This window comes from Gymnoscopelus braueri, assembly GCF_963280865.1.
Source record: "Gymnoscopelus braueri genome assembly, chromosome: 23".
Taxonomy (NCBI): Eukaryota; Metazoa; Chordata; class Actinopteri; order Myctophiformes; family Myctophidae; genus Gymnoscopelus; species Gymnoscopelus braueri.
Genome location: NC_137625.1, coordinates 13,678,825 through 13,695,898, shown reverse-complemented (window position 1 = coordinate 13,695,898; position 17,074 = coordinate 13,678,825). Strand labels below are relative to the sequence as shown.

At 40.5% G+C, this 17,074-nt stretch overlaps 1 protein-coding gene across 1 annotated transcript in view; it reads right to left on the bottom strand.

Annotated features, from left to right (window-relative positions):
* cntn1b (contactin 1b) overlaps positions 1–17,074 on the bottom strand; it is a 34,687-nt gene that overhangs the window by 17,003 nt on the left and 610 nt on the right. Inside the window, exons 2-10 of the mRNA XM_080421578.1 lie at positions 11,188–11,316; positions 10,546–10,581; positions 9,794–9,920; positions 8,372–8,553; positions 6,999–7,094; positions 6,161–6,373; positions 5,243–5,342; positions 3,276–3,460; positions 2,517–2,641 (exon numbers count right to left, since the gene is read on the bottom strand). Coding sequence (XP_080277704.1) covers positions 2,517–2,641; positions 3,276–3,460; positions 5,243–5,342; positions 6,161–6,373; positions 6,999–7,094; positions 8,372–8,553; positions 9,794–9,920; positions 10,546–10,581; positions 11,188–11,242 — 1,119 coding nt within the window. The 5' untranslated portion in view covers positions 11,243–11,316. The remainder of the gene's footprint in view (positions 1–2,516; positions 2,642–3,275; positions 3,461–5,242; positions 5,343–6,160; positions 6,374–6,998; positions 7,095–8,371; positions 8,554–9,793; positions 9,921–10,545; positions 10,582–11,187; positions 11,317–17,074) is intronic.

The following is a 17,074-nucleotide window of genomic DNA, read 5'->3' as shown; positions in this document are numbered from 1 at the left end:
ATACTTCGTATGGCTACTATTATATAATAATAATAATAATAATAAACTTTATTTGTATAGCACCTTTCATGACATGAAATGCAGCTCAAAGTGCTTTACAGAGCACGTTTTTGCATCGACAGAGCTCTAATTCGCGCAATATTTCTAAGAGGAAAGAAGGCAATCTTGGTAACATGATTAATGTATGTATTCAAATTCAATTCAGAATCAATAAGGGACCAGTCGAAATTTACATAAGGGGGGGCATGGAGGAAATGTATGTGCCCTGATCTAAAATGCCATGACCCTCCCTTTGACAAAAAAAAATAATCAATGACCCTCCCCAAGTGATTACAAAAAAAAGAGTAACCCTCCCCGCCTAGAAGTGTCACGATATATTGTGCCACGATATAGCCTATCATGGTATTAAAATGTGATGATAGGTATTGTCATGATGTCATACTGTATCGTAATATTTTTTTAATTGTTTTTTTAATAAAAAAAAAACACTTTCTTTTTTTTTGCCGGTGAAAGTTAGGAGTTTTTACTGTATGATATGAAATGTAAAGCTTATCATAATCATAGTAATTATTAATCATGTCCTCCATCATATTCAAGGTATTTTGGAGAGAAATGAAACAGACTCCAGTCAGTCACTTTCAGTTTAAAGCACTGCAGAGGGGAGGTGTTGTGTGTCAGCTGATGCTCGTTGACGCTCGTTAATGTGACATGCATCTGCACTCTCAAATAGGCCTACATCTAATCTAAGATTGTATTATACTGTATCTGGTATTATAGATTTTTTTTAGCTGTTGGAAATAACTAGGCTGCACTTGGTTGGTAAAGTCCAGATGACAAAAATATGAGGTTTGTGGAATTTATAGTTATGCAGTCTTATATTATATTATATTTGTTATATTAGTGTCTATCTGTCCTCTGAAACAATGGGTTTATAGTTAGTGAGAACTTCACTTCTCCATTAAGCTTGCACAAATGTATTTATTTGTGTGTACAAAGCACTTTGTAATTGTTTCTAACTTGCTTTATAACGTTATTTATAAGATGATGGCCAATGTTGATGATACATGAGAAAAGAACATTAATAATATATCATATCGATATCATGCCCAACATCATGTATCGTATTGTGAAATTCTTGACACCCCTAACCCTCCCCATCAAATACAACATGACATTTAAAACTGATATGTCCAATGTTTTGCTTTCCACATTGATTAGAACATTGCTGTAGTGTAGTCAGTCTTGCTAAATGCACAGTGTATCTGTAGTAGTGGTAGCAGAATGGATAGTGTTCTCATCTTACATGTGGGAAACCCATTGAATCCTGGTCAGATTGAAGAAAGTTGAATATTTGGTAACCAGTAGTTTAAAACTTTTGTCACTCTGCCCTTTTAATTATCAACTACAGTGACTACAACTACACTGTTGCCTACATAAAACAAATTAGGCTATCAATTATGGCCTGATGCTTCTGGTTTTACTTGTGGAGCTAGGCATCTATACACAACTGTCCATATAGATCCACATTAATCACATGCACAGAATTACTTCAAATGATTATGAATATCCAGTTATAGTAGGCCTATTTATAATGCATCTCTCCAATAACGCCTGTTGAAGTTTTGCTTAATTGTTCAACCACCATCGTTAAGACGCTGAATAGATTTGACTGGGTCGTTCACACTCGCTGTGCGTTGATGGCTTGTTAACGACCGTCATTGATTCTAAATAGACAAGGTGTTACTTGATTTGAATTCTTTGTATCCTTTGAAATGGAGAGGGGTCATTGACCACTGTTCTGCTGTACTAAAAAGGTATATAAAAAACGGACTATTTTATCAATTCAAAATTGCATGACCCTCCCTTGGATTCAAAGTAAAATTAGCTGACCCTCCCTTGGACCAAAATTAGAAAGGCATGACCCTCCCCTATTTTCCTCCATGCCCCCCCTTATGTAAATTTCGACTGGTCCCTAATAACCCCCAGGTTATTTACTGTAGTAGTGTTACTTTCTACTGTCAGGTTACAGAGTCTACTTATTATTGATTCTTTCTGCTCACTAGAACCAATTATGAGAACTTCTGTCTTATCCTCATTTAACTTGAGAAAGTTCTCACGCATCTAGCATTTGATGCTGGACAGACAGGTCAACAACGGGTCTAGAGCACAGGGGTCGTCTGGAGCTACAGAAAGATATAGCTGGGTATCATCAGCATAGAAATGGAAATTCACAATCAAAAGTGAATCACCATATAGACAGATGGCTTTTCAGAGGACAGTGTTACTTGAGGACAGGAGGAGAGGAGTGTTTTGAGGAGTTTTTGCTCTTTTTCCTGCACCATTTTTCACTGTGGTCACTCACGTACCTTTGACTTGAATTGTTTCATTGACTGACACACCTCCATTTCTAAAACCTTCCTTTTGTTTAAACACATCATGTCACTTACACCCCCCTATACGTGGTTAATGTTTCGTGAATAAACATTAGTGAAAAAAATAAGGGCATGAATTCTCACCATGTATCCATCTTTGTACCAGCGTATGTAGGGGAAGGGCTTCCCTGATGCCATGCAGCGCATGGTGTGCTCCGAACCAATGTCTATCTGTGTATTGTTGATGGTCTCAGCCCACTCTGGTGCAGCTGCCAATCACAAACATCAATGAGAAAATTATGTATCCATCACAAAAGCCTGCTTGACACATTCAGAACGTCATATTTCTTGTTATATTTTCAAATTAAAACAATCGCTCAGGGTGTGGTCACACCGAACTGGAATTTTACCTGTGCGGGCATATTCTGCCAATGCTTTTCAATGGGAATGGAGCGGTTTGTTGCCATTCGCGGATTTCGGCAAATATGTTTATATGCTAAATGTTTCACTGACATCCAAATGATTTAGGTGTATGGGTGACTTAGGGTCATTTCAGACGGGAAGCGGCCGACGCGCCTATGTAATTCATTTTCAATGAGAGGCGGGCGATTATTTGGGACGCGCGGAGAAGTTGAAGGGGCGGTGAGGCAGGCGGGCGCGGTCCCGTGAAATTCTCGCGCGCGCGCTCGTTTGTGCAGACACGCGCGGGCGGCAAGAGCTGGATTGTGGTGAGCTTTTCTTTTCACCGCACAGGAGGACAAAACAGCAATGATCGCAGCACGATCACCGCAGTTCCGAGCTGTAACGCCGGCGTGGACCGCTTCCCGCCGGCGTGGACCGCTTCCCGTCTGTCACGACCTTAACTCTCCACATAATGCCAGGCCTTAAGCCAGCTTTACTTACACTCCACATAGAGCCAGGCCTTATGCCAGTCCTTTCCTTTGGTGTTGATGGCCTCACACTCGTATGCTCCGACATCTTCATACTGGATATTGAAAATGTGGAGTATGGCCCCTGATTCGCTAATCTCGTGGTTGGCTGGGAGGTCTGTGGCATCCACCTTCCTCCACACAATATGAGGGATGGGGCTGAATAAACAAACGAAGAAAATACCCTTCTATAATGGGACTGTTTGAACTTGTAAGTTGTGTGTCATTGATTGATTCCCAAAAATAAGGAACTAAGTGTGTATCAGTTCAATAAGGGGACACACTTATTCAATAAGTTCAATACATTTCAGAATAAGGAACGATTCTTATTTCGTTTGGGGGGAGGGTAGGGGGGATATCACACAAGTTTCCTGTGTTATAGGGCATAGCAGTGGCGGCCATTTTGTGGTTCCACAAAAAGACCATTCATTTTCCCCATTGAGATTTCCAAAAGTATTTATATCAATTATGTTAAGCCTAGAATCAAGCCACCCATGCTCCTGGTGAATCAAAAAAAATTATAATCACAGAATCAAATGCAGGGGTCATCACCATGCCAGCTTGTTTCATCGATATTTTATTTTTTCCACAGTATTTGTTTACCAGAAATACATAATTAACTCCTAATGTGCCATATTGTATATGCCAAAGTGCTACACCTTTTACAATGATAGTATATCTGCAATAACCACTGAGCCACAAAGAAATATAAGCCATCGTTTTAAAAGCCAATCTACAAGCTCACAACATATTACATCATGACATGTTGAGAGATTGTAGATCTGGTATTTTCGAAACATTTCAGAAATGTTTCTAATTATTTACTTGGCCTATAATGACATTCCCAATATGGGAGTGCCAGGGTTAAAGAGGTTACCTATTCTGAAGAAAACCTTAAGACTGCCAGGAGGCTAAGACAGGCATTAAATGTGGCATGATGGAAGTCTATTCCGTATTTGGGATTTCAATAATTGGGTCTTATCAGTACAGTGCTTCCATCGCACATTACATGAGCAAAGGGTCATTTAGGTGCAGAGGTGAGTGGGTGCGTGTCATATGGTTATTGTAGAGATTTCTGGCTTTTCAGAGGACAGTGTTACTTGAGGTCAGGAGATCATGACGAGAAAGTCTTAGACCTTGCATAGTTGTGATGTAAGATATGTGCAACAAAGGTCAGAGTCAAAAACATCATTCACCTGTATGTACATGATGAGTGATTAAATGAATGCAGTGTCACAACTACTTTCATGCAAGGGCTCCTAACTTTAATCAGAAGTGACTGTTATGTTAGTGCAAAGTTAAACACAAAGAAGAAGGTAATCAGGGGACCGGTCTTTTTACTTGTCTCGCCTTGCAATCCACTGAGAATTGTTTTCATCATTTTTTGAAATGCAGCAGGGATGGAACTTAGTCCATTAAGGCACTCTGCAGTACTGATATAGACCCTAACGTGTAATGAAAGCGGTAAGCCCTCTGCTCTCCTTGTGCAGTTCCAGCTGATGGTAGGCACTTTTCAGGTCCAAAGTGGAAAAAATATATAGACTAATTATTTTCTTTCAAAAAAGAAAAAAAAATAATAATAATAATATAAAATGGGCCACGGACATAGACAAGTCTTGCCAATTGCCACGGACACGTTTGTTGATGTTGATGACCCCTGATCAAATGTTTTATAGTCATGATTCACCAGGAGCCTGGGTGGCTCGATTCTAGGCTTAAAATAATTGATATAAATATTTTCGGAAATCTCTATGGGAAAATGTTATGGGCTTTTTTTGAGTGGAACCACAAAATGGTCACCACCGCTATGCTCTATAAACGACACAATTATTTGATTTATTTATTACAAACAGATACATGAACACAGTGGCTTTTACTGTGCACAGTGTTTTGTGTTCCATTGAACTGGTTGTCGTAACAACACATCTGACTCAGACATACTTTCCCAGAGCGAAGCACTCCAGGCTGATGTTGGAGGCCAGCATTGCTGTGGTGTCCGGGAACTTCACCATGATCTCTGATCGGTATTTCTTCTCCTCAGCTGCAGAAACAAAGTGAAAGTGAGGAATACTTTAATTAACCAAAAAACTAAATTGATGAAATAGTGACACTGAGACTATGTTCATCAAATCCATTGTTGCATTTCTGTCAGTTTTTTCCCGGTGTTCCTACAGTTCCCATGATGCACTTCGCAGGCACACCGGTCTGGTCCGGCCACACAGTCTATGGCCGCTATTACATCAACCTGATTAATATTTTGCAGCGAGAAAGGACAATGTCACTGCCACATGGTAGCTGCTAATAAACAATGAAAACATTTATAAATGGCAAAAATAGCCAAGCTTGTAGATCGTCAATTTTGAGCATGCAACACCATTTTACAACAAAGTATAAAATAAGGCTTAAAGCAGCAATATAACTTTCCTCTTCTACCCCGGATTTGAACCCGGTTTCCTGCACAAGTGCTGACATTTTTACCTTTAAGCTAAAAGAGCCCGCCTGCTTGCTCAGGGGATGAATTGAATCTTGACCATCAGGTCAAAATTCGTGTCAGATCCTGTGTCTAAGTGAGACATGACCTTTGGCACGATCTAAATGTCTCAATAGAAGAGCAGGGAGAAGAAATACAACCACCCCAATTGTATAAGTTACATTGTATTAACATACTCTACCATACAGTTTGGACAAAATCAAATTTTATTCATAAAAGGAAAGTTACATACTGCTGCTTTAATTGGTTAATGTTTAAAATTGTGATGGTCTCTGTTTAAACACTTACTTACTAAATCAGGTGACTCTGGATAAGGGAATTGCCTACAATGAAAATGTCGTTTGTTAAGTGCAGAGGAGGCCACTAACCGTCCTTGGGTGGTGTGGGGATAAGTTGGGTGAACTTGGAGAAGACGCTCTTGCCGATGACGGGGCTAGAGACAAAGCAGGAGTAGTTGCCGGCGTCCTGAGCCTCCACCTTGGAAATGTATAGGTTCCCCGTCTTCTGGGAGACAAAACGACGGCGGTCCGTATACAGGAAGATTGGGAACTCGTTGTAGATCCAGCGATACGACACCTCGGCTGGGAGATGGGCAAGAAATACACATGAAAGAGAGCGCTTATCTGAGAAGCTTTGAAAAGCACACACACACACACACACTTCCTCTCCTCTTACAGTATCTCTTGTTTATCACTGGTCATATTTTATACTGTAGCATCACAGTAACATTATCTGATGCTACAACATACAAGCACAATGTTTTCTACAATGAACATCATAATTTAGCTGTGTAAAAACTGACCTTCTGGGTACATTTTTACACTCTCAGAGTTAACCCATTAAGACCTGAGGCCGATTCTACAAATGCCTTCTAAATCAGTAGTTCTTAGTTTCTTACGCTTTCAAGATTTTTCAAAAATGTTCAAAAATAGCAGATGTACATGCTCGCAGCACGGCGCGAAGTGACGCGCTGTGAGCTTGTATATCTGCTATTTTTTAATAGCCAACACTAAAATAAAGAAATTACACAGATGCTATCCTGGTCTTAATAGGTTTAAATAAACCCATTTTACTGTGTAGGAACTGAAGCTTAGGCTATATCTGCACACAGGATGAGACCTAGATTTCATTATTGAACGGAGTAGTGACAGTCTACCAAGAAAGGAACCTAAAAGTGGGACCAGAGACCGCAGGTCCTATTAGTACCTGGCCAGGCTTTTGGTGGGACACACAGCAGCACAGCCCCCTGTCCTTCTACAGCGTAGACAGAATCCCTCTCATCCTGGGGAAACTCCTCCAGATCTATAGGACAAATAGGACATAGGTTATGTTTTAATAGCCGAAGCCTAAAATAGGATGGTTAAAGTGGTTAAACTGATGCTATATTAACACATTTAGCTGGGGATCCCCTGGAATCCCCTCAAGGTATTAAGACATTGTAATCAACAACAAAGTCTTTCAAATTAAATAACAAAGTACTGTAATTTAAACAGAAAACAAGTTGAAATGGTGGCCTAAGGGTGTTGCCAGAGTCTACATCTGTAGGCTGCTTCATCCTGCAATCTTGCTGATGTTTAAAGTTGCAGGCAATGGACCATTTTCACTGCAGCCATTAGGTAGGAGCAGCTGAAGGTAATATAGTGTTAATTGTGGGGGTGTTTCATATAGGGCCCTGTTCTGACTGACAGCCCAAATCCAAAAAAGGCTTGAATGTGATTCAAATAATCTGATTTGCAAACATCAGTTTCCATGTTTGTTTGTTTTTGTTAGCTTTTTGTTGTTCAGACTGTATAAAACAATTTGCATCTCCAACCTGGATAGGCCACAATTTCCACAAATAAGATTTGGACTGGATTTGGGCAGTTAGGTGGTATCTTGCTCAGGGACACCTCGACACAGATTTGATTTGGTGCCAGATTTGGGCTGGCAGCCTGGCACGCTGTTTCAGTGTGCCAGATTTGGGCTGGCACACTGATTTGGTGCCAGATTTGGGCTGGCACACTGTTTTGGGCTGGCAGCCTGGCACACTGTTTCAGTGTGCCAGATTTGGGCTGGCACACTGTTTCAGTGTGCCAGATTTGATGCCAGATTTGGGCTGGCTCACTAAAAGTGTGACTGTACTGAAGTTGTCCATGCTGGCACACAGTAACACCTAAAGGAAACACACCCAGAATGAATGCCATTACCTCCCTCTGTGTTTATCCATCAAAGTGTCTGCTTTTTTCCCCCAACTACACATGTCAGTAGTTCTCAAAGTGTGGTCTGTGGACCCCCAGAGGTCCTTGAGGGGGTTCCAGGGGATTCCCAGCTAAATCAATTAATCAGTTTAAGCACTTTAACCCTATATATATCTTACAAGCTCTAAATGCACAACATTGTGAGCTAGTAGATCTGCTATTTTCAAAAGATCTTGATTTTTTTTTGAAAGAAATGTGAAACTATTTAACAACACAAACCTTATAGAGGGTCCCTGGCACAAATTATGTTCTTTTCCAAATACCGTACATATTAATTTGGGGCTCCTTGACATGAAAAGTTTGAGAACCACTGACATATAGAACACAAGTGAAACGGCTCACATCCAAATTTGACACGGGCCTCCTTGCTGATGACGGTGCCGTAGATGTTCCTGGCCACGCAGATGTAGGTCCCTGCATGCTTCTTCTTCTTGGGGTTGTTGATGACCAGGTTCCCTCCCACCAGGCTGTAGTACTCATCAGGCTGCTCCATCAGCTTGATTTCCCAGTTATCACGGCGCCACCTGGTGGACAGCAGGAGACATGGATGTGGAGAGGGGCAGAAGGGCAGATACGGTTAGGTGTGTGTGTGTGAGAGAGAGAGAGAGAGAGAGAGAGAGAGAGAGAGAGAGAGAGAGAGAGAGAGAGAGAGAGAGAGAGAGAGAGAGAGAGAGAGAGAGAGAGAGAGAGAGAGAGAGAGAGAGAGGAGGAATTCCACAGGCTAGGTCTTGCTCAGGGACACCTCATTGGGGCCAGGAACCAAACCTGAGATCTTCTGTTTCCCAGGCGGCCACTCTACCCGTTCAGCTATGGCGGCCACATCATGTCAAATCTGGTCATGCTAAGCATAAACTGTCGTTTCTACCTTGTATCTCCATATTTCATCTTTTTATGTTCTTTCATAAATTAATGCTCTATTCAATACTTACTTTGTCTTATGGCAGTGTCACACAAAAGTAGCTAAAATAGCTGATCTACTAAGCTCACAACACATCTCGACACTTGAGCTTGTGGATCTGCTTGAAAGGTTTGAAAGATTTTGAAACTTTAACCTTTTTAAGAGGTTGAAAGTGGTTAAGTCTGTGGGTTTTTATATTTAACCAATGAAAAGTAGCTTGTGGAGAGCTTGTGACTAAATAATTAGAACTTGGATCAAATGGGACACAGGTACTTTTTTCCATTCCCTAAAAAGTAGCAGATTTGGACCACCCAACAGCAATGAAACAGTATAGAGTATTTAACAAGTTACAAACATTTGTAAAAACTCCTCGGAGCACAGCTCTCCGCCGGGTCAGGTAGGTTATTGTGGGCCAGCAATGTTCGGAATTCGTCCATCAATCCAAAATCGGACGGATCCGTCTTGATCACTTGACTAAATCAATTTGCGTGATGTTTGAGAGTAATATAAAAATAATTGTTGGCCTCCTGGTGGCGCTATAATAGGGCAATTTTAAAAGGTTTCACCACAACCGGAATCTGCGTTTATGATTTGCAGCATTGTGTTGACAAACACAATGATCAAAAACAAAGGTCAAACAAATAACCTACTAAAACATTATGCCCTATATAATTATATGTCCCATATATCATACAATACACTTACATGTATAGGTGTGAGTGGATGTATTACCTGAATAAAGAAGCCGCTGGAGCAACTCGGACAATTGGCCCCTTTTTATTTTAACAACAGGGTGCAAAGCACAGAAATAAAATGACAACATTTCTATGTCAGATTACATCTTTGTCAGCTCATGGATGTATTACCTGTATGAAGCTGGTGGGTTAGCCCTTGCCCTGCAGTTCATGGAGATTCTTCCATCTGGCGAGTCCTCAGTGTAAACAACGTCCATGGGTTCCTCTTCAAAGATGGGCCCATAGCCAGTAGCATCCTCTGACAAACACATTAGACTTATCTACACATAATCATATGAAACTGCAAACAAATGAAAAAGAGAAACTAAATGTTTGTATACAAGCCAGACACATTTCCTAATGAAAATAGAAAAAAAGAGCACACTGCTGGCAAATGAGGGAATTTTGTTTCGTGCCCTGTTTTCAAGGTTTAAATAGGATAGGGTTAGAATTAGAGTTACGCATGCACATTACTGGTTAGTGTAGCAGAGTAGTCCTGGCTGAGGACCATAAGTCTAATATATCAAGTGGTGATTCCCTTTTACACGAGCAGTGTATGTTTGATTTCCCATGCACGAGACCTGGGTTTGAATCCAGGTGGTTACATTTCAAATGGAGTTGTTGAAAGGACAGATAATTGTCTGTTGTCTACTCTGCTACACCAAATAATCATTGTTCATGAAACAAAGACTTTATCCATCGGTTGTAAATCATATCTAAAAATAGTTAGTAGTAGATTACAAAGTCTATGGGGGAGGCTTTATCGGATTGTAAAAGGTGATAACATCCCCATTTCTATAACAGGCTATGTCATGCTGCTTGTCATAACAGTATACTTGAAAAATATGACCCTTTCTCTTCAACTGTTAGAAAACTATACTCACCTCCAAAGATTCTAGGCTCATTAAACAGGACTGCAGCTGTAATGCAAGATCATGACTAAATCAATTTATGATATCAATTTACAATGCATGTGCATGAAATTGATCAGCAAATTTAAAGTCTACTGGAGATTTAGTGTGATGTAACCATTTTGGGAAAATAACCTGAAATCTGCATCTCTAAAAGGTGGCATATTTTGTCAAACAAGGAATTGTGTAACCTGCCACAATTCAGACATGTGTCTTTTATACTTTTTCGGTGTAAGAACTCTATGCGGTGACACTAAAACAGTAGAATAAAATCACCAACGTTAATTTTCATTGTGTGCTATACATTTTTAAGAGTAGCTATTCAGATGGTGGATATCAGTTATACATATAACTCTTAATAATAATGAAACCAAGGTTGACCATGGTGTGTGTGTTGTGTGTGTGTGTGTGTGTGTGTGTGTGTGTGTGTGTGTGTGTGTGTGTGTGTGTGTGTGTGTGTGTGTGTGTGTGTGTGTGTGTGTGTGTGTGTGTGTGTGTGTGTGTGTGTGTGTGTGTGTGTGTGTGTGTGTGTGTGTGTGTGTGTGTGTGTGTGTGTGTGCACGTGTGTGTGTGTGTGTGTGTGTGTGTGTGTGTGTGTGAGAGAGCACAGCGTACCTGTGAAGGAGACTGCAGAGGAGAGTGTGAGCAGCACTAAAGCAGTGGCCGCCATGACAACCAGCAGACGGACTCACAGATACTGGACAGATGGAGGGATAGAGGAAGAATGAGATCTATGGACCTCCACTAGACAGACAGACAGACACACAGAACGGGGGGGGGGGGGGCAGAGAGAGATCTTTGTGTTTATTCCCGACACTTATTCCTAGACACTAGAGTCAGAACTGTAATTTTCTTATTAGCCAATGTGGATTTAAAGTTCACAATCCATACGTTTTATGTCGCTCTTGGAGGAGAGAGGTAATTGCAACAATGGCAGAAGCAGATGACACATATAGTACACTGTCTGCTTCAAATACCTTTATTGACATTGTCAACCAGTAGGTGTCCTACCCACACAATTTTTTTTTACTACACTAGATGCTGTATTATTATTTGTATTATTATCTATTTATAATATTGTTGTGTTAGCACAGTCGTCACGGAACATGTCCCACCAACGTTTCACTGCTTGTACCTGTTGTTATGAGTGACAAATAAACCCCTCTTGATTACTTTGTTTTCAATGAAAGAGTAGGGAGACCAACTCCAACCACTGCAGATGAACTAGTTATAGTGTATTAACATACTCTACCATTTTCATTCATAAAAATAAATGACCCAGATTTATTATAATCCTGCCTACATTCATGGAGAAAATGAAGTACACGTACTATACTGGTGACAAGGAATGAGATTGTTCCAGTGGTCCTCAACATCACTCCTGCTGGTTTTCATTCAGTCAAACAAACCAAGGACTAATTATCTCATACCATAAGTAATATAAATAGATAGAATAGAAATCTAGTCAGTTGGCACTGCTACCGATGGCTTACTGTAGCCTACAGTATCTGAGAGAATAAAACAGACATAATAGCCTCTGTGCCAGAGTGAGTTTGTGTGACAGACAGTGAAAGGTGGTCATGAATGATTTACTATCACAGTGTGACTATGCAGATTTGCCCTTGCTCCACATCTAGTGCTGCAGACAGAGGGCATACACACTCGCTAGGGATGTATGAAAGGGACCATATGACCATATTAGTTACTAGTTACTTAGATTTTGATTATTATTACAAAACATACATTAACCACTTTATCCTTATATGCATTTCAGCCATTTGAAAATTGCCGATCTACAAGCTCACAATGCGTCGCGGCGCATTGTGAGCTTGTAGATCTGCTATTTTCAAAAGATTTGTATACATTTGAAAACTTTAAATGGGACATTCTGCATACTGAGTACTTTTACTTTTGGTACCTTAAGTACAATTTGATGCCAATACTTTTACTCAAGTCAATTTAGAATTCCGGACTTTTACTTGTAACAGAGTATGTCTATATTGCAGAATTGATACTTTTACTTAAGTAAAACATGTGAGTACTTTTTCCACCACTGGTACTGTGTCCACCACCACTGCTCATGCTTCGCCCTCCTCCTCATCTTCCTCACCTCCCTGTCTCCTCCTAGTGGCTGTCTATGGTCAATGTAGACAGGGACTGCAGCAGTCCTCACATGCACCCTGCAGGCTGCAGGCGGGCTGACTCACCAACTATTGCTTCCCACTAACATTAGCATGTGTGCAGTACAGCCGTGAGCTTCAACAATAAAGAGCTTTCCGCTCAGAGCATCACAGCAGCTTTTAGTTCACCAGCCGCAGTGTGCATTTAACTGTGGATGCTCATACACACGCACACACACACACACACACACGCATGTGGCATGCATGCACGTTGCACGCACACAGAGAAAGAGAGAGATAGAGACCAAGAGAGAGATAGGGAGAGAGGAGAGGAACAGAGACAGAGGGGGGAGGGTGAGATGGAGAGAGAGAGAGAGAGAGAGACATAACCATGTTTATCCTGCATTTGTACTTGTGATTTTTACAATTGATTGTTTTGGATTAGTTTATGCATGGACATATGCTAATAATACTGGAAAATTTTAAGACAATAAATAGGAACCATGCAGGGTGACAACCTAAGGAAACACAGAGGGACACAGCGGGATAAACAATAACAGGCAAAATAACAGATATTTAAACTGGACTATTAGAATCATGTAAATATAAAAAATATATAATTCTTTTTTTTATTTTAAAATTTTTATCCCAAGATTTTGTAACCCCATTTTTTACACCCAGTGCCAATTGTCTATGTAATCCTGGGCACTACCTTCCCTCTGCCAACCTAGGGAGGCCAGGGCCGAGCTCATGCCTCCTTCAATGCATGAGAGTCAACTGACCTTCTTGTCACCTGACAGGGGAGAGTTTCCCTGGTTGGACGTAGCGCGTGGAAGGAACACGTTATTCCAACCAGTTCCTTTCCCCTCCATCAGGCGCCCCGGCTGGCCAGGGTGAGGCAGTATAGTGACCAGGATTACTGCATGTTTTTGTGAGGGTACCTACCCTAGGGGACACGGGGAGAACATGCAAACTCCACACAGAAAGGCCCTAAAAAAAATATATATATAATTCTAACTATTATAGTAACTATTATAAGTACAATTGTATAGCTTTAAAATAGGTCAGGGATACATTACTATTATTATTTACTGTTAAACAAACAGATACATGAGCACAATAAACAACTAGATGAAACTTAATTCGTACTCATGGTAAGCAAGGAACTTCGCTGTCTCTCTTCCTCTCTGTCACACGCACACGCATGAACACACGCGCACACTCACACACACACACACACACACACACACACACACACACACACACACACACACACACACACACACACACACACACACACACACACACACACACACACACACACACACACACACAGTCTGCTTACCCTTCGCAGCTAAACATTGGACACTCTGTAGTCTGTACACAGTGGACCTTGGTAAATATTGCACTTTTCCACTTTGGTATATGGTAACGTTATGTTGCAAACGTAAATAAACCAGACCAGTAGTAGGCTATAAGTGGACCAGAGTTGATAAAATCATACCATAACACTTTCTATTCTGTTCTGGATTGTTGTTACAGATGAATCAGTCATTAACAGATAATCATCCTTAATGCCATGGAATCTAGATTACCTTGTGTGAGAAGTTGATATTTTGGCCAGAGGATGGGGCTAGTACTTAGGCAATGGACTCTCTCAAATAGTTGGGGTTCGTCGTCAAGGGAGCATGAATGTGTGCAGCAAGTTTCCTAATGCCCATTTGATTTTGAGATCATGAAATTTTGGCTTAAGGGTGGCACTAGTGGTAAGGCTGTGGGTTCATCAAAATCAGTAGGGGCCATCATCTAGGGTTCATGAAAGTGCACAGAACATGGCAATCCAGTAGTTTTAGAAATATGTTGTTTGGGACCATAGTGGTTGACGGACGGACGGACACGGACGGTAATCCTATCACGACCCTGAACACTCCTCTTTGCAAAGACTGGACATATTTAGGTCAGCAGTCAGCACATGTATCATATTAAAACCAGGAAAGCATCTGTGTCATTTTAGATTTTAGCATTGGCAATTCAAAAGTGTTTGAAAATGTTTAAATAACTTTGAATTACGAAATACTTTGAGAACTACTGATTCAGAAGGCATTCGCAGAATTGCCTCAGGTCTTAATGGGTTAAGCTGACGGGTTTATGGCTTTGGGAAAAGATAGAATTTAAAGTCATGTTTGAGGCCTGCAATAAGGTGCCACAACCTGGTTTGTCACTTTGAATACGTTTGAAGGATATCAGAAGTAAAATACTGTAAATGCAAAATGCGTGTGTGTCATTAGCTGAAGTTCATAGGCTATAGCCCCCAGTAAAAGTGTTGTGGATTTTGTCAGCGAAATAGTTGTTGCATGCCCTCAATTTACTAAGGATTTAAGCATGTTCTGCATGTAAAAATCCTCAAACATTGTTGAACTGGTGGATATCTCATTTTGAAAGTATGTTGGGTTGTCAGCAATGCTTTTATAGTTAAAACAGTTCTACAGCCAATATGGTGATGTATGGGATAAAATCAAAGGCAATACAGTCTAAGAAACAAAACTAATCCCTTCTCTTGACTTTACTGCATAGTTTCCCCTTCATAGACGTCAGCGAAGACATTCTGTTTGTCTAGTCTACACCAGTGGTGGAAAGTAACTAAGTACATTTACTCAAGTACTGTACTTAAGTACAAAGTTGAGGATTTTTTACTTTACTGGAGTATTTCCATTTTTCTATACCTTTACTTCTACTCCACTACATTTCAGAGGCAAATATTGTACTTTTACTCCACTACAATTATTTTAAAACTTTAGTTACTAGTTACTTAGATTAGATTTTGATTATTATTACAAAACATACATTAACCACTTCAGCCCTATATACATTTTGGCCATTTGAAAATAGCCGATCTACAAGCTCACAATGCACCGGGATGCAAAGCATTGTGAGCTTGTAGATCTGCTATTTTCAAAAGATTTGTATACATTTTAACATTTGAAAACTTGTGAATGGGACCTAATGCATAATGTGTACTTTCTACTTTTGGTACTTCAAGTACATTTTGATACCAATACTTTTGTACTTTTACTCAAGTACATTTTGAATTCAGGACTTTTACTTGTAACAGAGTATTTATACATGGCAGTATATACTTTTAGTTAAGTAAAAAATGTGAGTAGCCTACATTTTCCACCACTGGTGTACACTATGCGGAGGAGGGTGTTGCCCATGAACAGACAATATTTTGCCAATGTAAGCATCCCCTGTGGGACAGCCAGCCCATAGCCCACTGCGCCCTTGACACGCATCATTTAACCTTGTTGCGTGCTTCTCCTCGCTCCATTTAATAAGCTACGTTGCACTTTGCCATCTTTATCTGTTGGCCGATTGTTAAAAAAAATAGGCTACTGTTAACTGTAGCATGTCCTAACAAACAATTTGTTCAGATATACTACCAGACCAGTCCAGTATCTGTCCGACAACTGCCCCCAAAACGGCCACAGCAGCCGACTAAAGTAGCTGTGCCCCTAGCCATGGATCACACGACGGTCGTCTGTCACGACCAGCATGGCAAAACATCAACCTGGTGTTTACACTTTTCACGGATTTCAAATATAAAGTGCTTACCCATGACCACGGATGTTACAATTATGTACGGCCCCTCAGAAGTACCCGTATCTTCCGTATTGTTCAATAAAATGTATTTTAATCCGATCGGTGGCCATTTTCTAATTTTTTTCGACACAAATTATGCTTTCAAAATACGCGACCCTATCGGTTGGGAGGTGTACTGCACTCTGATACACAATAACTCTATGAGAAAATGGCCACCAATCGGATTAAAATGCTTTTTATTAAACAATACGGAGCATACGGGTACTTCTGAGGGGCCGTACATAATTGCAACATCCGTGGCCATGGGGTAAGCACTTTCTATTTGAAATATGAACGTTTATGTAGATGTACGGGACAAAAAGGGAGAACATGCAAACACCAGGTTGAAGTTTCGTCATGACTGTCATATAATATATGACAGTCTGAGTCATGTTACAACTGCCCCAAAACGTCCACAGACGACAAAAGTAGCTGCGCCCCTGACATCACTTTAAGTGACGACTGCGGACTGAGCAGTGTTGCCAGATTGTGTGAGAGAAATAAGCAACCAGGTCTGTGAAAACAAGCCCAAAAGAAGCGACACACATGAGCACTTAAAACTATATTCATCAGCAATTTGGAAATAAATAGCCGATACAAGCTCACAAAGCGTTGCGTTGCGTTGTGAGCTTGTTGATCAAATCTTGCAATAAAATGTGGAATATTTGAAATGTTTTTTTTTTAAACATTAAAACAACACAATTGCTCCCTGAGGCACAAAACATTCACTTTTAAGCAAGCCT